The sequence below is a fragment of the Lonchura striata genome, chromosome 20, assembly GCF_046129695.1.
Source record: "Lonchura striata isolate bLonStr1 chromosome 20, bLonStr1.mat, whole genome shotgun sequence".
Taxonomy (NCBI): Eukaryota; Metazoa; Chordata; class Aves; order Passeriformes; family Estrildidae; genus Lonchura; species Lonchura striata.
This window is the reverse complement of record NC_134622.1, coordinates 10,960,633-10,980,562: the sequence shown is the minus strand read 5'-3', so window position 1 is coordinate 10,980,562 and position 19,930 is coordinate 10,960,633. Positions and strand designations below refer to the sequence as shown.

Genomic DNA, 19,930 nt, shown 5'->3' with positions numbered 1-19,930 from the left:
CCAGAGCTGTCCTGGAATCAGCTGTCACACAGCCCACTGAGCGTGGCAGTGCTAGCACTGACCAGCCATGCTTCTCTACTGTGCATCCCGCAAAAACCTCAGAGCTTCCTTGGGACAGAGAAATCAGTTACACACTGGATCCTGTGCAAAGATGCCAAAAGCCCTGGGGGGAAATGTCACAAGTCTTACACAATAACATGAAAAGTCTCTATTAATTCCTACTTGGTGCTGCTGCAGCTGAGCAATAACTCCGCCTGAACACAGATTTGCATTTCTCATTGCAGTTCCAATACATTGCTGTAGCTTCTAGCTAATATTTGCTCACTAATGTGTCACCACCAGCCAAACCTTTGCATAAAACTGTCTAAAGCTCAGATTCACCTGCTTGCGTGTCTGGCTGTTAGCAGGCAATGAGGCGCGGTGGATCGGGGCCGAGCCCGAAGGCCCCGGCCGAACAGAGCCGGGCAGGCGGAGGCGCTGCAGCGGCCTCCAGCAGCAGCGACAGGAGCCATTCCCAGCCACTTGTGGAGGTGCCAAGGCCCGACCGGGGCACCCGGCAGGACCCCCGGGGCCAGGCAGGGAGCGGGGCTCCGGGGACCGCGGGAACAACCATCGGGGCAGCGGCCGGGCGAGCCTGGGATGAGGACACGGCAGCACACAGGGCCTGTGCGCACCCGTCCGGAGGGGGAGCAGGGCAGGAAGGCGGCAAGGGCGGACCCTGCCCGGGCCTCGGCCGCGGGAACGATCCGGGCCGGGCCGGGCCCGCCCCGCACCGGCCCCGGAGCGCTCCCGGCCCCAGAACGATGGATCCCGGCCCTAGAACGATCCATCCCGGCCCTAGAACGATCCATCCCGGCCCCAGAACGATGGATCCCGGCCCGGCGCGCTCCCGGCCCCAGAACGATGGATCCCGGCCCCAGAATGATGGATCCCGGCCCCAGAACGATGAATCCCGGCCCGGAGCGCTCCCGGCCCCAGAACGATGGATCCCGGCCCCGGAGCGCTCCCGGCCCCAGAACGATGGATCGCGGCCCCAGAACGATGGATCCCGGCCCTAGAACGATGGATCCCGGCCCCAGAACGATGGATCCCGGCCCCAGAATGATGGATCCCGGCCCCAGAACGATGGATCCCGGCCCCGGAGCGCTCCCGGCCCTAGAACGATCGATCCCGGCCCCAGAACGATGGATCCCGCCCGGCGCGCTCCCGGCGCCGCCGCGGCTCCCTCAGGCGCGGGGCGGGGCCGCGCGCGCGCAGTCTCGCGGGGCCGCGCGCTCTCGCGAGAGGGGCCGGGCGGGGCGGGGCGCTGTCGCTGCATGTCCGAGCCGGGCGGCCCGGCCGGGGCACGTGTGGCGGCACCGGCACCGCTCCGGACCGGGCCCGGCACCGCTCCGGGCTGCGCCGCCGCGCCGGGACTCCCGTAAGTACCGCCCTGGGCCGCCGCCCGCGCGCTGGCGGAGCGGCGCGGCCCGCGGCTGTCAGCGGCGGCGCCGCGGGGCGCGCGGAGGGCGCTGCCGGCCGTGCCGGGCCCGGTCCCGGTCCCGCCGCGCGGGCCGTGGCGGGAGCGCTCCCGCGCCGCCCAAGGTCAGCGCTCTTCCCCGCCGGGACCCGGGGCCGTGGGCTGGGGCCGGCCGCCTGTGTCGGGGCGCGGGGCTGCCCCGGGCCCTGCTCGCGGCTCGGTGCTCGGCTCGGTGCTCCGCTCGGTGCTCCGCCCGGTGCTCCGCCCGGTGCTCCGCCCGCGGTGTCCCGGGCGGCAGCGGCCGGGCCGGGTCGGTTCGCCCGTTCTGACGAGAGCGCTGCGGCCGCGGCTGCTGGAGCGAGGCCGGAGATGGCCCGGGCGGCGCGGAGCCGCGGTGAAGATTAAAGCACCTTGGGCTGTCTGGTCTGGCGAGCCTGCCTGTGTTATGGTAATGGCCGTAAAAAGTGTTATTTGCAAAACTTCTGATGTGCTGTAGTGACTCCTTTTGTTCCTAAGCCAGCAGGGAGTACAGGTGGGAGCAATGGAATTAAATTATATTGCTGCTGAGGAAGTGATGTCGTGGTCTTGCTTTCCTGGGAGAATATTGTTGTTTGCTCTCTCTTTCTTTTCCTCCTGATTGAAGCAAGGCAGATCTAAGTTACTCCTACTTCAGAAATGGGCAACTTGATCTGTGCCTGGCCGAGTTCTTTACTGCAGTCCAGTAATTCCATGAGGCAATGACCACAGAATGGACAGGCATCTCAGCAAAGGCATCCTCTTCATGGATGTTATCCATAATAGCAGGAAATGGCACCAAAAGCTGCCTTTGGCTACAGCCCATCTGTTGGGAAAAGTCAGGGGCTGTGGGATGGCAGAAATCGGGCCTTCCTGTGTTTCAGGGTTGTGCTGCACCTGCCGAGCGTTATCGGGCCCTGTGGACTTTGTCTCAGGTGCAGGGAAGTGCTGGTTGCTGCCGAAGGTGTAGCGCTGGGGTAGCTTTGCTGGTGGCTGTGAATGATCTACCGAGCACAGCCCCGGAGCGAGCGGAGCTCCCACACGTGCGGTGTGGGAGTGCACCGGAGCTCTCCGGGAGCGCAGCGCGGCTCCCGGGCACCGGAGCTCTCCGGGAGTGCACCGGAGCTCTCCGGGAGCACTGAACTGAGCTGGCTCCTCTGCTGCGATCACCGTGACCCAGTTCTGGTCATTTAACCTCCTCATTCGTTAATGGGCTGCTTGTGTAAGGGGTGAAGGACTGCAGGCACCTGCTGACCTGCTGTACCTGTCTAGTGATGCCCATGGACCTGAGATTCTGGAAAAGGGCAGCACAGCCTCGTTGTGTGTATCTCATTCTCCATTCCCTGGTGTGCCTGTATGTGCTGCACAGTGCAAATGCACTGGAGGAAATGACAGCTCTCAAGTGTGAGGAGGGAGAAGCCTGTGGAGCTTGAGCAGTGCTTGAAGTAGGATGGAATCCACTGGAATCCATTCATGCATTGATTCCAGTCCTGGTCTTGCTCACCTGACAGTCCTTCAGCTCCTGCTTAAGTGTCTCATTGAGCTCTTGAAGGACTTTTAAAAGCTCTTATGGGGGTGTACACAGGAGAGTTTTTCAGCACAGTTGTAGCAGTGTTTTCTCCAACAGGCTGTTTGCTCTCAGACATGAAGCTAAAGATATGTTGGGGCTGCAGGGTCTGTGTGGATGGCGCTGCAGGATCTCAGTTGTTGTGTGTTAGTAGCTGTTCTGTACTTGGGAGTGCTCTCCTTATTCAGCCTTGGTTTAGAAACCCATCCTAGGAACCAGATTCTGTCTTGAATGCTGGAGATGCTTTGAGATACTAATACTGGAAATTATGGACTGCCTAGGAAGCCTTGGCTTTAACCTAGACACTTCACAACGCCTGAAATGAGGGAAGAGGAATTTCCTCACTGCCCAGGACATGAGGTGACAGGACCTGCAGCTCAGATCCACCACATTTTGTCTGTTCCCAGAGGTGCAGATTGCCTGTGGAGTTAAAAGTGAAGGGAGTTTGCTGCAGGAGTGCAGCCAAAGCTCTCAGAGCCAGCAGCAGTTTGATTTGTGATGGCTGAGACTCTCTCTTCACTTTGAAAACATTGCAGGCTGGCTGCAGGGGGATGGAGAGCAAGTGCACTTCTGCAGGAGCAGTTATCTGAAGAGCATAATGCTTTTAAAGCAACATAGCCCACTTATCTGTGCCTCTCCTTGTTCATGTGCACTTAACTCATGTGAAAAAATGATTTAAGGTATTTCTAGCGTCCAGGGAGCCTGTAATAGGATTGGGGCTGGTATCCCAGTTTCCCCTAGCAACATCTAGAGCTAATAAAAAACATTAATTGCAGCATTAATTACTTAAAATTGTTTCATGTTTCAGATCTAATGATTAGCCTTTTTAGAATACTGATTTCTAACTGCAGTGCTTCTGTGGAGCTCTTAATGCAAATGGCTGGTTAGACTTCATGAAGTGATGATCAACTTCAGGCAGCCATGCTCAGATATTCAGAAAAAGCTATTTTATTCATCAGGTGTTTAATATTTCCTGGAAATTGAAGCTGTTGCATTTGTTTCTCATGGGGATTGCTAGAAGGGGAGATATTTGCATGTCCCAAACTGCTTTTTCAAATGTTGTCTTCAGGTGGTTCCCTGTACATTTTTTTTATTGTCCACTATGTGGATTCTGGTCCTGCATTTTGTCATCTGGAAGCTAACTGGATTTTTGGGCCCTGTAATTGCTACTAGCAGAGATGAGTATTTCATAAAAGACCATTTAAAATCATACTTAAGCAAACAAATCACTGCTGCAGATCAGTCCTGGTCGGGGTTGCTTTTGACCTCTGCTGCCACCTGGCACTGAGGATGAGAAACTTGCCATGTGCTGTGGCTGGTTTTTGACTCTGGGTATAAATAGCAGTGGTTCCTGGCAAAAGTTCATGATTTTCATGTGCCTCTGGTATCAGAGGCCTTAGCTTTGCCTGGGGATGAATCTGGGAATTGGGAACTCTCTCTGGTCAGGTTGGAGTGTGTGTTCCACTCCTCACAGCCCTTGTTGGCGCACACAAGTGTCCTCATGCTCATTCACATGAGTGGCTCCCAGTGAAGCCTTTGCTGTTCCCTCCCAGCACAGGTGAGTACAGGCCATCCTCCTCACTGATGTTTGCTGTCCTCCCTCTCTGAGCGCTTCTGCCATTTCTCCTCAAACTGAGCCTTGGCCACGAGGCTTCCAACCAGACTCCAGTGCTTTTTGCTTTTCCTAAGCCTAGTCCAGCTCTTGTTTTGGGAAGCTGTTTGTCAAGGTCTCGTGGCTGTGCCCAGCAAACATCCTGTGAGCGGAGCTGCTGCTGCTCCCCAGATACCTGGGGACCTGTTTGGTCTTTGCTGCTCTTGGCTCCTGCAGCCCTATCAGTGTGTTTGCTGTAAACCTCCCCATTCTGTCTCCTTGAAAATTCAAGCTTGTTTTTTGTCTCCTGTGCAGAGTATATTGGAAGCCCTTCGTTAGTTTAGTCTCTGTTTTTTGGAAATTGATAGAGATGCCAGGCGTCTGACTCAGGTGGCTGCTTTTAAATTTTCACTTATAAACTGTACATGTAGCGGCCACTACACTGTGTTACCCATAGCAAGGGCTGCATTGGCTTCCTTATGTAGAAGCAAACACAAAAGGCTGATTATTGGATGTGTTTATTCAAAACTCTGAAAAATAACTTGTTCTGTTCTCTAACATGAGTGAAAATGCAGAGAGAGAATGAAAGATAAAGCTTTTCCCAAATCCAGACTTTTGTAATGTGTTGATAGTGCAGTAAAGCAGCTGTTATCTTTATAACCTGTGGGGGTACAGGTAAAGTGGTGCAGAAGCAGTTTTTGAAGCTTGCTGAACTGTCTGAAAGACTTTTCTGAGAAAGTGAAGAAAAAGCTCTCTTGTCTCCCTCTGCAGTAGAGGATTCACAGGGAGACACTAACTTGGGTGAGAAAACTATAAATAATGAAACAACTGGAGCAGGGAGGTAACAAGATATCAAGAGCAGTACAGAGCTTGATAACCTGATAGGGTTAATGTTAATGACAAACGGTTCATTCCTGCAGAGTAGGAGCACTCAAGGCCGTGCCTGAGTCAATGAGATCAGTGCTGAGGGTTGCTGGGGGTCGATGTCTGTGTCCCTGTGAACTTTTTCGTAATTTCCAAAACATCTATTAAAAAACCCTACAGGCTGGCCAAGCTGATGCTTTTGTTGTATGAAAATAAACAGGAACTGTTCTGAGTCCTGCGTTGGTCCAAAGGCTGCTGTGGGAGCAGTGCTGGGTCAGGGTTGGGCTGCTGAGTGGGAGAAAACACACAGAACCAACAATCAGTGTGGCAGCTCCAGCTGTGAGGGGGGACTGAGCTCTTGTAGGAGCAGCACTGATGCTGATTACACTGAAAGCAGTTTTTATCTCGGAGATAAAAGACAGCCTGGTGTTAATGGTGTTTCTTGTTCCAGAGCACTAGTTTAATTCTACATCAACCAGCTTTTTCAGCCTTTTACTGAAGTCACAATTTATCCTTTTGCAAATAGGAGACTGCTGGTTCTTAAATATTCTAAGGTTGTGGAGTGGCTTCACTGGTGGTTTTCATTCAGAGAGGAGCCTGTTTCTTGGGCTCGTAGCCCATGTTTACTGGGCTATGAAAAGGTGGTGTTGCTTAAGGGGTATCTCTTGCTGTTCTAGTTTCAGTGCTACTGTTTGAAGCAGAAATTGCTGCAGAGCACTTGCCTTTAATTAGTTAAGTACAGAGAGACTTCCCTGTTGGCTTCTTTTAAAAGAAGTGCCACCCAGTTTGAGATCTTGCTGGCCTGGCTCCTACCTGTCTCTGGGTGTTTGTAGCTCCTGAGTCACCTGAGCTGCCTAAGCTCCTGCTCTGGGTGGTGTTGGGTTTGGTGGGGGCACTCCAGGCTGGTGGTGGAATCTGGTGGCCAAGTGACACCCTGGTGATCTAGAGTGTGTGATGCAAGGGCTGGCAGCCTGCTGTGGCTTCACAGCTCCCTCCTGTAAGCTCAGGTCCAGGGCTGTTGCTGACGTGCATGGGAGAAAACCCCCTGTGCTCTGCAGCTAGAACAGCTGGGAGCACGTGCTGCAGCAGGACGTGGCAGGAGGTCCCTCCGTTGTGGATGTTCTGCCTCCTTCATCTTGTATGAAGCACAAAGAAGCTGCAGTTAGATAATGCAGTGCCACGTGCCAGTTCAGCTTTCGATGAAAATATGCCTCATGCCAAGGGTGGGTTATGTAAGTCCTTACGTCTCTTTCAGTGCCGCAATTTTTCTTATTTTAATCTTAACAGTGGGGCCCCCAGTTCCTTAGGTTTTTGTTAACTCCTGTTCTTATGCCTCCTATAAGGCAGAGCATGTGCTACCAGTTATTTTTAGCATGGAAAAATTTAAGAGCCCACGTGGCCCCATTTAGTTTGAGCCATGCCAGCCTGTCCAGTTCTCTTTCACCCAGATAGTATTTATTTCCCAAGTGCTGCTTCACTAACTACAGGGTTTGTCAGGAGGCATCCTGGCCTTGCTGTTGAAGCTGCATTTCCAATTTGCTCTGTGATCCTTTAGGACGGGCTTTAATTCCAGCCTTGATTTCCACAGCTTTCAGGGTTTGGAAACCTCTCACGTGCAGGGGCAGAGGAGGAGCCCGGACCGGCTGAGGGTACGTCCCTGCAGAACATGGGGGCTCAGTCACTTGGGAGTCATCCTGGCCTCTCTCTTGGTGGAGACTTGAAGCAGCTGGCCTTCAGAACAGACCTCCTTGTGTGTAGAAAACCCTGAAATTCTGAGCAAGTGCTTGCTGAACTCCTCTTGGACCTGGAGAATGAATTGTCTGGCACTCCCGGGAACCTCGTGCTGCAAACATTTCTGACCTTATAAGGCTGTGAGTGCTGAGGGCCCTGTGTCCTGGCCAGGAAACAAGGTGGCTTAGAACTGCTCTGGGACCCTAATGTAAACGAGTAGAGTAAATGTCCTTGGCTTTTTTCTCAGGTAGGTAATGTGTGCATTCTTTCTTGTCTTCATCTCCTTGCTCTTTACCAGCAGTTTTCCATAAATCAAGTCAGGCCACAGACTTGGAGAGCTGACTGACCCCTACTCTCCCCTTGGAGCCGTGATCCCATCCTGACGTGTTGTGGGAATTATTTAGCAGGTTAGAGAAGTCTCATGCCCTAGCTGCAGTTCTCCAACCCCATGATAGGTGTGACATTTAGACCGGATTCCCGACGTGCCAGAGGGAAGTGGAAGTGGCTGGTGCTGGGGTGAGCACATACAGTGCATGAGCTCTGCACTATTTATGGTGCAGGACTGTTGGGGCCCTGCCTCTTGGGAATGGTGCTGTAGATCCAGCGTTTTCTGGGGGCTGTGGCTCCTGCAAGCTCCTCATCTCCTGTCCAAAGCCTCTGGAAAGCTGCTGCATTTCCCAGCTGGCTCCTCCTGCCTGGAGAGGGATAGTGCAGGCCCTGCTGGGCTGGGCTCCCTCCTGCTTGGCAGTGCTTGAGGGCATGTGATTTGACAAGTTGCCATTTTCTGTCCTGCTGCTGGCAGGAAAATCCCAGGCTTTCTTCCCCCAGTGTGTTAAAATGATCCCGTTGCCACTGCAGTCCTGAGCTGACTGTCAGATCGGCGGCAGGGAGATGGCTTGGTTGCTCTGGGACAGCTTGGGAAGTGGCTGTGGGAGCTCTCCTGGAGGACAGCCCTTGGGATGGGCAGGTTTGATCTGCTGTCCTCAGGCATCACACGCAGCCAGGCTGTGAGCAGCGTGGCAAGATGTGCCAGAGCCTTCCTGCCAGGTCAGCGCGAGGGGATGTTTGTTGTTGTTGAGCTGTTCCCCGGCCAACCCAGCACTCCGGGATGTCTGCTGGCATGTTGTGCAGAGCCACTGCCTTTCAGCCTGCCCTAACTGATGGGAGGATGCAGAATTCCCATTTAACGTGATCCTGGTAGTAATACAGCTCTGGTTTAAATAATAAATCAAAAACATGAAATCAAATGAGCATTGCAAGGAGCTGTCAGCTACTCTAGCAGTCCCCACTCATCCAGGTACCATAGAGGAGTGAAGATCTATATCCTAAGTGATGATAATGTTCAGAATGACTCACAGAACTGTTTTGTCTGCCAGATTTTAGGACAGGCTTGTCCCTCTGAGGCGTCCTGTGACTGTCTCCCTGTGCTGCAGAGCTGTGTGGGACTATGGTTTGGACAGTTGGTGCAACTTAGTAGGGAGTCAGATAATAATAGGGCTGTCTGTTTAATTGGGAATGCTTGCTGGGAATGGACTTATGTGAGCTACTTTAATTTGGGTTTGTAGTATGCCTGAGAGACAGTTGTAGGGTAGTTCTGCATTAATTACAACAACTTGGGCACGCAGCAGATGAGCACTCACAGCTCACAATGTGCCATTGTTCTGGGCAGCATTAAGGGGAACCTTTTGTCTTGGGAATGTACAGGCTTCTCCCTTTCCATTTGCCAGCTTCAAACACAGAACTGCTACAGTATTGCATAGGTTTGTTGGTTTTTTAATTCTAAGATCCCAGATGTTGCCATTAAGAGAGAATTGACCCTCAACAGTGAGCCCTGCTCCCTGACTGCGCACAGCCGGCTGGGGGTAACTGGGACTTAGTTACTTCTTAGTTACTTAGTTTATTTAATCAGATACAAATGTCCGATGAACACACAAGTCTCCGTGTAGAACGACATGAATGCCTCATTTGTGGTGTACTGGGAATATTGGTGAATTTAAATCGTGTCTGCAGCTGACCTTTAATTTGGGATGAACAAGGAATTTTCTAGTTTCTGCCTTTACCATTCTTTCATTCTTTTGTGTGCCTCAGTGTCTGGGCCCTGCAGGAAGCAAGGCAGAGTCTGAGCTAGTGTGGGTGAAGTTGTGTGGATGCTCCTGTGGAATGGAGCGTGTGGCTGGAGGAGGTGAGAAATCTGGGGTGAATATGAAATTATCTGAGGCTCTGACAATAAATTTGAGCCCGAGGGAGGGATGGTTTTGTCTAGAATGTCATCAGCTCCTTGTGGAGATTGTGGCCTGAAGGAGTATTGCACTGGGAGCTGTAGTTAGGATGTTAGTCCTGATAACAGAAGGGATTTTTTTGGTTGAGACACACTGGGGCAAACTGCCTTGGTTGTCCTCTCTTGTCATAGAAATATTATGCTTCTAAAGAGGAACCAGATAATGTTCTTTTCCAGTGGGTGGCTCCCATTGCTAAGACTTTGCTATCTCCTGAAAACAATCTTTATTTTTGTTCCTTACTGGCAAGAGTCTTGAGGGCTGTTTGGATTAAAGCCTGTCTGTGTAAGCACCCTCAAACACGTGGTGTTTTGCTTTAATTCCTGTGCAATGAAAATATAAACTGTAAGTGCTCTGCAGCAAGGCTGTTTGGGATGTGGTAACAGTTAAGCTTTGCATTCCAGTTGCAGACATTCCTTAAGGAAAAGGGAAGGCATGGCAGCCCCACCTTGTGTGACTCAGCTGAGGCTTGCTAGTGAAGAAGCACACTTGGGTGTCTAGGTGGGAAAGAGGTCAGAGGCCTTGCAGAGGAAGAGGGAGAGCTGTCAGCTTTTAAGTCAGGGGAGTGGCAGCTGTCAGTGTAGTGAATTTGGATGTAGAATAAACTTTGGAGCTGCATTCCTAAGGCTTTATAGAAGTGTGTGTTGTCAGAGTCCGGAGCCTTTGGGAATGGGGTGCTGCCTTTCTCAGGGAGAGCTGGGGAGCCCTGCCGTGTGCCAAGCCTGTGCCATGGAATGCTGTGGTCCAGCTGGGCTGTGAGCCCAGCCCGTGCTGGAGGCTCTTCTGGGGGCAGGACTGACCTGCAAGGGTGTGAGGCAGAGGAAGCAAGGGGAAATTAAGTGCAGAGGTGAGGAAGGGTGGAATAATTGAGTATAATGATGAGACATGTCCAGATATCCCTAGTCTTGGGTAAGGATCTTGTTCTGTGGCGTGCTGGTAGAGCAGAGATTTGAATTTCTAGAGCAGCTGGAAAACAAGCCTGACCATGCTAATAGCAATACCTCAAGGCACTTAGGGGACCTCAGCCTTCCTGTCATCTTCCCTGGGACTATTTTAATGTGATTTCTGTTTCTCCTAGGTGTAACCGCTGAAGCTCTGTAAGATGGCTTTACGCTTCCACAGTTTCATCCCGTACGCCATTCCCGGAGTGCTGGCGCTTCTTGGCTGCTGGTGGATCTATTCCTGGAGAAAAAAGCACTCGGGCTATTGCAACAAACAAGCAATAGCCATTGAAGGGGAGAAGCAGGAGGAAGTATCAGAGAGTGATTCATGTCCCAAACCAGAAGCATGTGCCCCTCAAAGACTGCCTCTTTTGTCGGAAGAGGAGTTCCTGGAGAAGCCAGCCCCCCCGACGACGCCCTCTCTCCTGCACCCAGCTCAAGAGAGGCCAGATCTCTCCTGGGAGCCCTCAGACCTGTCAGCCACGACAGCTGGGCCCAGCCCCTGTGAGGACGACAGTGAAAAGCTGGAATCGGTGGGATCTCGAGAGGGAAGCGATAGCCCTGCTCCTGCCTCGCTCCCTCTGCTCTCTGGGAGCGCAGAGTGTGACCAGAACGTGGTGCTGAGCCACGCGCTGGGGCAAGGCTCAGGGGCAAACCAAGGCCAGCAGCCATCCCTGACACCGGAGTCTTGGGGAGTCACGGAGGACATCAGCAACACAGAGCAGTCGGATGAGTCTTCCTGTAAGCCCCCTAAGGAAAAGCAGATGCCAGGAATTGTGCAGTCAGATACTGGCTCTGTGACAGCCTGTTGCTTGGGATTGGAGAAAGAAGCCAGTGCCCCACAAGCCTTTCTCAATGAAGCTGAAGTTGTATCAGGTCACGAGGATTCTGCAGTGAGTGTGTTACCAGGGAGTTTGGAGTCTACCTGTCCAAAGCAGTCCAGGGAAGAAGAGATGTCCGAGTCAATCACTGGTACTATACCCATGTGTCAGAAGGACACACAGCCAAAAGGAGATGAGTCGGAAAGAGAGAAGATTGGAGGAGTGAGTTTGGACAAGGAAGTTGAGAAAATGGAGCAAGTAGCAATACAGATAATTTCCAAGGTCATTTTGGCAGCAACTGAGGAAGTGCTGTCGGGTTCTGCGGGCGATGCATCCCCTTGGCTCTGCCAGGCCCCTGCCAGCCGAGCTGAGGCTCCTCTGGGGATGGAGAGTGTTGCTGCCTCTGCTCAGGTGCCTGTGGAGGGAGCCACAGCAGCTGATGAGAGCCTGGCTGCAGGGAGCGGTGCAGAGGAGCACAGTCAGGGTGTGACAGATTGTTCATCACACGGCTGTTGGGCCAGCCCTGTTCAGGGGAACACAGAGGACTGTCAGGCGAAGAGCTGGGTGTGCAGGGAGTCCCAAGGAGTTGGTCGGACTCGTGTGGAAAACTCTCTGGAAAAGTCACCTTTGTCCATGGAGGACTCTGGGTATGGCACGCACACACCCGGAGGTGGGACGAGTGCAGAGGAGCCCCTGCAGAGCACAGTGCTGTCTGTCACATCAGACCAGCACTCGGACTCACTGAGCACATCCTCAGCCCCAGACACGTCTGCTGAGCAGAGCTTGGTACCAAGGGAGACCCCCTGTGCTCCGGGGCTGCCCGAGGGCAGCACAGTGCCCTACAGCAATGGGATCCTGAAAGAGGATGGGCCAGACCTGAGTCAGGAGTGTAGCAGTGCTCCAGGGACGGATGGAGATCACTCAGAAGGTAAAGGACTGGATAATCCTCCTGCAAAAAACGTAGTGAACAAGCACTGCTGGGGAGTACCTTGCAGGTGTGAGACCTCATACCAGTGGATTCTGGTAACCTCTAGGACCCCCTGGGTGGGGTTTATGGGCTGCTGCTGCTGCTGGCAGGAAGGTGAGACCGGTTCTGAGGTGCTGCTGGAGGAGCCAGAGCAGAGCTCTGATGAATTGGGATAAAATCAGCTGGTTGCAGAGCAATTACCCTGAAGCCTTTTTGTTTGGAGGGGCAGGTGCATGCCAAGAAATCCCAACAGGGAGCAATATTCATGGAGTTCCCCCATCTGTCTGTGCTGCTTTTCCCTTGTAGATGCTGGATGATGTGTGCCTGGCACAATACATGCAAAGCTGTCTGAGCAAACATTAGCCTGTGTGACCTTGGGGATGGATGTTAAAATCCTTTGTAGGATCCTGTGGTGCCAACAGCCCTTAATGACAGGGGATGTCTCTTATAATTGCTACAAAGCAGTTGGAATACTGCTTGTTGCAAGACATGGGGGTTGAGTTTGCCAGCAATGAAGGATTGAGCCCACAGAATGTTTTCACTAGTGAGAGTAACGCCAGGAGGAGGAGGTATTGCCTTGTTGTGAGTGCTGGTGTGACAAGGTTCAGGAGTGTGTTGTGGAGCCTGGTAGCACTGAGACACTGAGGTGGGGAGAGGGGAATACAGCAGGTAAAGCTGATAAGGTGGCAGTGTTGGACAACAGGTCACCCAGCTGACCTTCATGTCCAGGCTGTGAGTCTTAAATCTTCCCTTAGCCTACAAAGCCAATGCCAACAGCTGCACCCTTGGCCTTTCTCAGCCTCTGTGCTGTGCTACCTATTAAGATGTGGCAAATGTGAAGCAGCTCTTGGGTTCATTTTTCTCTTTGGTCTCACTGGATGGTTTGAATACTTGCAAGCAAGTGAGGATCTTCATGCTTCTGCTTGTTAATGGGGAGAAAGGACCAAGCTTGTGTGACACTGGCCGTATCTGAGATCTGGTCAGGAGGAAGCTGTTGGAGTTTGTCCCTTTCCCAGGTAGAAATGTTTCTGGTATCGGCTGATGGTTTGGGAGCAAAATACATTTCAGCTCTTGCACCTTTTTTCTTCAAATATAGGGAAAATTTGGGCAAAAGGAAGCCCCCTACCATGCCTCATAGTGAGCACATCTAGCACTGGGGTCACTCTGCAGCCCTTCCCTTTAGGGTGGGAGCCTAAGTGTGGGTCTTGGGGGCTGTCTGAATGCTTGTGCCTGTCTTGTAGGTTCAGATGTAAATAGTGTGGATTTTGTGGACAGTGGCAGTGCCATGAGGAAGACAGTGGCTCGCCAGAACGCGAAGCTGGAAGGAGGATCCAGCAAGCCAGACTTCGTTATCTGGGAAATTGAGGTCCCAAAGGTAACTGCTGCTGGCCTGCTCACCATCCTATCCTGCCCTACACAGCCACCTCCTGGTCCTCCCTGTCTGCTGCTGGCTCTGTGCCATCCCAGGGAGATCAGCAGCCAGTCCAGGATGACTGGAGTGTTCTGCTCCTGTTAGGACTCTCAGGAGTGAGAGCCAGTGCACAACTGTAAGCAAACAGCACTCCAGGGCTACACCCAGGGCAATGGGGCTTGTTGAACTTGTTATTCCCCATTATCTTCCATCCAGCCTGGAAGTCCAATGCTTTGAAAGCATCCAGGAGGCTTTTAGGGTACGCAGGTATTAAGAGCAGGAGAATATCAAAATGAGCTGTGCTTACTGGTCTGAACTCATCCCAGACCCACTGAACTCTGCACTGGTCCAGCACTGCCTTTTATTTTTCCTGCCTGTGACAGAGGAACTGAGAATGTGGGTGGTGTAAGCCAGAGAGAACAGAGATGTTTGATCTGAGTTTCTCTTTCTGACTGTTGCTTTCTTGTCCCTTTCCTCAAGGAATTAGTTGGCCGCTTGATTGGCAAACAGGGGAGGTTTATGAGCTACCTGAGACAAGCGTCCGGTGCCAAAATTTATGTCTCAACACTACCTTATCTCCGTGACTCCCAAGTCTGTCACATCGAAGGTGAGTGGAGTGTGTCTCTATTTATGGCCTAATGTGTATCCTGGGGGACTTAATTAGATGAACAAGGAATTTAAATTGATTTGGTGGCTTCTGAGTCCAGTGCTTTTCAAAACTCCTCTGGGCAACCTGTTAAACTTACACTGTTGAGGTAGTGCAGGAGGATCCTGGCAGTTGTATTTCAAGTGATGGGACTGGAGGTCTCCTCAGCATGCCCATGCTAGAGAATTCCCATGGGGTTTTTGTCTTCCAGGGACCTCACATCAAGTAGAGAAAGTCCTGAGCCTGATTGGCAAGAAGTTCAAAGAGCTGTGTCTCACCAACATCTACTCCCTCCCTCCGCCGATGCCGCTTCACTCCCTGCTCGTGTCCGCCTGGGTGAGTCCTGGCTCTGGCTGTGCTGGGGCTAGAGCTCTCATTGCCAGCAGCACTCATGACAGTTTTTCCTCCCCGTGGCAGCTGTTCCTCCCCGATGGAGTCACTGTGGAGGTGGTGGTGGCACACCAGGTGGATGCAGGGCACATGTTCCTGCAGCAGCACACGCACCCCACGTTCCACGTGCTGTGCAGCCTCAACCAGCAGATGTTCGCCTGCTACTCTCAGCCTGACATTCCAACCCTACCCACTCCGGTAGAAGGCAAGTCATGGATGCTTACAGGTTGTTTTCTTGAGAAAGTTCTGGGCTCCTGTGCAAGCCTGCTGTCCCTGAGTCAGGCGTGGGAAGTTCCCAGTGGATGAGGATGTGATAGCTCACGTGTCATCTCATCTTCAAGCTGCTGCCAGAGTACAGATGTTGCTCTGCTCTCCCTTACCCTGCTCATCCCTGGAGTACCTCCCGAGCCACGTAGCTGCATGTTGAAATTCAGAGTGAGATCAAACCTGTCTCAGCTTATTTCCATGCAACCTGGCATCTGGGGTATTTCTGCTGGCAAAGTGTAGAGCTGCTCCCACACCTCCATAGTGTCACTGTGTCTGTCTGTCACCGTGTCTGCACCTGGTGTGAAGGGTACATCACATGGAAAGGGGTTGTGTATTCCTATGTGGAGACAGACCTTGCTGTTACTGCCCAAAGGCTGGAAGGGAACTGGATACCTGGGCAGGGCAGCTTGGTTCTGGCAGACAGAGCTGAGAGTAAAACCACCAGTCCTGTGTCTCAGCTGCAGGCCTGGTGTGCGGGGCTCTGAGGGATGTTGGAGGAAGATGGAAGCAGCCTGAGAAATGCAGTTTGTTCTCCATAGATAAATGAGCAGCACTGCTCATGCCTGAACTGCTGATTTTAGGAAATCCACTTATCCTGAGCTTTTCTTCTCTGCACTCTGGTGTTTTGCAGTTGGTATTATCTGTGCAGCTCCAGGCCTGGATGGGGCATGGCTCCGGGCTCAAGTCATCAGCTACTTTGAGGAGACCGATGAAGTGGAGCTCAAATATGTGGACTATGGAGGATATGATAAAGTGAAGGTTGACACACTCAGGCAAATCAGGTCCGTGGGTCCTCTCCCTTGGCCTGAGGCCATGTCTGGCTCAAATCCTAATCAGAGGAGTCTGTACAGTTTGAATTCTTAAAGGTTTTTCCACAGCTGAAGTGGGAAATGGTGGAAGGGTTCAGCTCAGTAGTGAGTGTGGGCTTTGGGGAGCACAGCAAGATCCTGCAAGGCTTTTTTGAAGTAGGGGGGAGAGGAAATGGCAGCTTCTACCATTTCAGTGTGGAAGCTGAGGAAGAGGATGCCTTCAGGAGGCCTCAAAGTGTAATTGATTGATGAGCCAGCAGTAAGCTCCTGATTCTCAATGCTCCAGCTCCACTCTCTGGGACAGCTGTGTTGGATCAGGGATTTCTTACAAGCCCATTAAATATTGGATTGTGCCCCAGAGCTGGGAGACAGGCAGCACAGCCTCCCTGATGGAGGTGGGTTTTGCTTAGAGCCTGATCCAGCTTGGCATGTTAATCAGGCAATTTATTGCTGCTCTTAGATTGCTGAGAGAATTGTCTGATTTTTATTTTTTTTTGACTGTCATTAATTTAAAACTGAATTCCTGTAAGAGCAATTTGATTAATCAATGTCACATTGAAGAATATAGGAGTGATTTAAAGCCCTGTTCTCACTCTGATCCTCTTTTCTTTAAGGTCTGATTTTTTAACACTACCTTTCCAAGCAGCAGAAGTTTTACTTGACAATGTGGTGCCACTTCCAGGTAAATGGAGCTCTTGATGTACTGTTGGCCCATCTCCTGCAGGTTTCCATGGATGCCAGATGTGTCCAAGCCATGATTCTGTCTGAACCTTCTACCTCCTATTGCCAGTGCAGCCTCTGATGTGACAAGAGGAAGGATTGGAAAAATTGTATTGTATTCTTCTAAATGTGCTAGCATGGCATAACCTGTCAGAATCCAGGGGAAAGATGATAAATGTCCAGACTCTTTCCTGCTTGGAGGAGACAATGAATTACTGTCCTAAGCAGCAAGTTGGCAGGACTGGCAGGGTGTAGGTGCAGTAGCTGTAACTGCTCTAATTTTTCTGTCATAGAGCTGCTGTAAATGCAAACTCAGTTTTTAATCTGCACACAAATACCTGACACTTCCCTCCTGAAATGGCTGATTTGTAAAGTTCTGTGTTCAAACTCCAAGCCTGCGAGCACTGGGAGAATGTCAGTCACTGCCTAGAAATGCTTTGGTTTGCCTTTTTTTTTTTTGTCCTTGGCTCTGCTCAGTTGCTGGGCACCTGTGGTACAGACACTTTGGGTTCCCTGTGCCAGGAGTGCCCTCTGTGCAGGGTCAGCAAAGCCCTGAGGGACCTGAGCTTAGTTTATTGAGGATCAAAGCAGCAATGGCAGCTCCAAGGTGTTGCAGAAATGTACTTTGCTGTCTTTAAAGCCTCCTGATTCATCAGCTACTTGTGTTCACATGATTATGGCTGAGGGCTGTAGGAAGCTCTTCATCCTTTCCCTGCAGCACCAACAGCTCCAGGGATGGGATCAGCCGGCTGTGAGGGATCTCTGGCCTAGTGTCTGTAGGAGGACAGAGAATATTAGCTCAATAGTCCTTTCTGGCCTGTAAAGTCTGTGAAAAGAGCTCATTTGTTTGCTCTCCTCTTCCCACAGATGAGGATCACTTCTCCCCGGAAGCCGACGCCACTGTCAGCGAGATGACCAGAGGTGCTGTCCTCGTGGCACAGGTACGTGTCTGGAGAAGTCTTGTTGCTGGTGGCACTGCTGGTGTCCTCTGCCCTGCACTCTGTGTTATATAAAACCCAAAGCCAGAGCCTGGCTCCTGGGAAATGCTGGGGCCTGGGAGCTTCCATCAGCCCTGCTTGGGACTGGGAAGAGAAGAGTATTCCCTCTTGTTTCTGAAGTGCTTCTGGTAGTGGCTGTAGCTGTCCCTGTAAGTGAATTGGGACCAGAATTCTGCTGCACACTCACGTTTTTCTGTGTTTTCAGGTCTCAAGTTATGACAGTGTCACAGGGCTGCCACTGATACAGCTGTGGAATTTGATGGGAGATGAGGTGGGTATATTGATATATATGCTGAAAACTCCTTAATCATAAAGCTTTTATTGTTGATTAGGAACTTTTAGAGCCCGTGTTTGTTGTTGTGGCTTGTTCACTTATCTACTCTTTGGGTTTTTTTCCCCCTCCCTTTAGGTGGTGTCAATAAACAGGACTCTGGTGGAAAGAGGGTTTGCTCGGTGGCTCGACTACTAGCAATGTCCTAGATGCCTTGACTACTCTTTCTGCAGAGAAAAAACAAAAGACAAAATCTTGTTTTGCACTGTTACAATTCGGTTTGGCAACTTCCCCTGAGGAGACCCGTTCACACCTGCCTGTGGAGTTTTGTGGTCCATTGAAACACGTTTTTCTCAACTGTTACCATTTCACTAGAACAGATACCTCATCTCCTGGAAGGGGTGTTCAAAGCCATAATGACAGATACTGTAGCTTTAAAGCAAAAAGTCGTCCCTGGCCTCTGCTCAAAATTTAAATGGAAAAATCTAAAAGCCTTGGGGGATGGCTGGAGGCAAAGGCCCCCAAAACGGTGGCTGTGCTTTGGGTTCCAGCTGTGTCGTGCCCCACGAACTCAGTGTCTGCTTTTCCCAAAAGTTACATCGGTTGTCCTCTTTTTAACATGCCCTTCTTATGAAATTAATGAATGTTATTAAGGAATTTAATGTTCAGTTATGGATTTTTCTGTATTGTGCCAGTAACCTGCACAAACAGCATCCATCTTGTGTCTTCCTTGCACCAGGAGGTGGAGGAGTTGCGTTCCTGTGTCTCACTGCAATCATGGATTTTAGGCTTGATCTGCTCTCCCTGCAGGGGCTTGGAGTGCAGGATGTTACCACTACAATTTTTGCTCTGAAATGTCATGTATTTAAAGAAAAGAAACTGCTTGCCAAGCCCAATTGTAGTTTATATTTTTCTAGCCGTGCAAGTCTGTAAATATATATTAAAAAAATCATTGTAATATTTTGTACAAGAAAAACACTGGAAACAAAGGGAACTTTACAGAAACTTTTTCACACCAAAATGTCCTATATAGGTAGAACTGGTATGGAGTGCATTAGGGTAGCCAAATTATTTGGAGCATCTGAATGTTGGGAGTGTTTCAGCTCTGCTGTATGAGGATTAGTGTCCCCTTAGGTTGCTGTCTGGTTGAAATTGTGATCGCTGCATCCTTTGCTATGTTGCTGTACAGATCTGTTAAAAAAAAAAAAAAAGTAACAATTTGGCATTACTCTTGCAGTGGTGTTCTCTCTCAATTTTTTTTTTTGTTGCTCCTTTTTAGATTTCTATTACGTATTTAAAATTTTGCTCAAGTAATTTAAGCTGACTTAATGCTCTTAAAGACATGCCCTATAATGTGTATCATTTTAGATATGGATTGAGCTGGGATTTATTGCTGGCATAGAAGACACTTGCCAGAAACTGTTGATGTAGTCAGTCCTCAGAAGCTGCTTCAGGTGATTCAAGGTTGTGCTCACATCCTGTGAGCTGACACACCAGGGCATCACACATTTGGCAATGGCCTGCACCAGCCTTTAGCCCAATCCCCTCTGCTAGGGAATGGTTATATCCTTTCTTGGAGTTCTCTCCTAGTCGATGCTTTGATTTAATGTTCATGTTTGCAGCAACATCCAAGGAAAACTAAATTGGGTAATTCAGATATATAAAAAATATATCCTTTTGGAATGTTTCTTTCCGTTTCAATTAAAGCTCAAATTTTAAGCCATCTTAGTGAAACTGTGATGACTTAAGAGCCTTCCTTTCCTGCCTCCATCAGAGCAGCCCTGGGCTCCTTGCTCTGCACCCATGGGCTGGATGTGTCACTGCTTCTTTCTCATGGCAAAGTTTGACTTGTCTGAATGTTGGTGTTTTCCCTTCTTTGAGAGGTGTCAGAGTCAGGAATCTACAACGTGTGGGGAGCTCTGCCAGCGTCAGCTCTGTGTTTTCCTCTGGCTCTGCACCGTGGAAGAACATCCTGCTCCTATTTGTGTTGAGAGCTGCCTGGTTTTTAAACAGCAGTAAAATAGAACATTGCAGGGGGAGAGGAGCTGCAATAAGGAGGTGTTGGCAGGTAACAGATATGCAGCTCTTTCTTCTTTAGAATCACAACTCCCAGCTATACAGGAACATAAATGTGGGGGGCTATTTTAGGTTTGGGTTTTGTTTTGTATTAGGGATGAAAGTGAGTG

General features: G+C 50.8%; 1 protein-coding gene across 3 annotated transcripts; it reads left to right on the top strand.

The window, feature by feature from the left end:
- Nucleotides 1-1,310: 1,310 nt before the first annotated feature.
- On the top strand, nucleotides 1,311-19,467 carry AKAP1 (A-kinase anchoring protein 1). Of its 3 annotated transcripts, XM_021533026.2 has the most exons (12): nucleotides 4,366-4,599; nucleotides 7,085-7,474; nucleotides 10,582-12,193; nucleotides 13,474-13,607; nucleotides 14,124-14,250; nucleotides 14,501-14,625; nucleotides 14,707-14,884; nucleotides 15,578-15,728; nucleotides 16,370-16,437; nucleotides 17,343-17,416; nucleotides 17,679-17,744; nucleotides 17,883-19,467. In XM_021533026.2, the coding sequence occupies exons 3-12, from the start codon at nucleotides 10,606-10,608 to the stop codon at nucleotides 17,940-17,942; spliced, it is 2,571 nt and encodes an 856-aa protein (XP_021388701.2). In that variant the 5' UTR covers nucleotides 4,366-4,599; nucleotides 7,085-7,474; nucleotides 10,582-10,605; the 3' UTR covers nucleotides 17,943-19,467. The 3 variants fall into 3 exon arrangements, with proteins under 3 accessions (XP_021388700.2, XP_021388703.2, XP_021388701.2); XM_021533025.2 differs by lacking the exons at nucleotides 4,366-4,599; nucleotides 7,085-7,474 and adding an exon at nucleotides 1,311-1,420; XM_021533028.3 differs by lacking the exons at nucleotides 4,366-4,599; nucleotides 7,085-7,474 and adding an exon at nucleotides 1,801-1,907.
- Nucleotides 19,468-19,930: the final 463 nt, after the last annotated feature.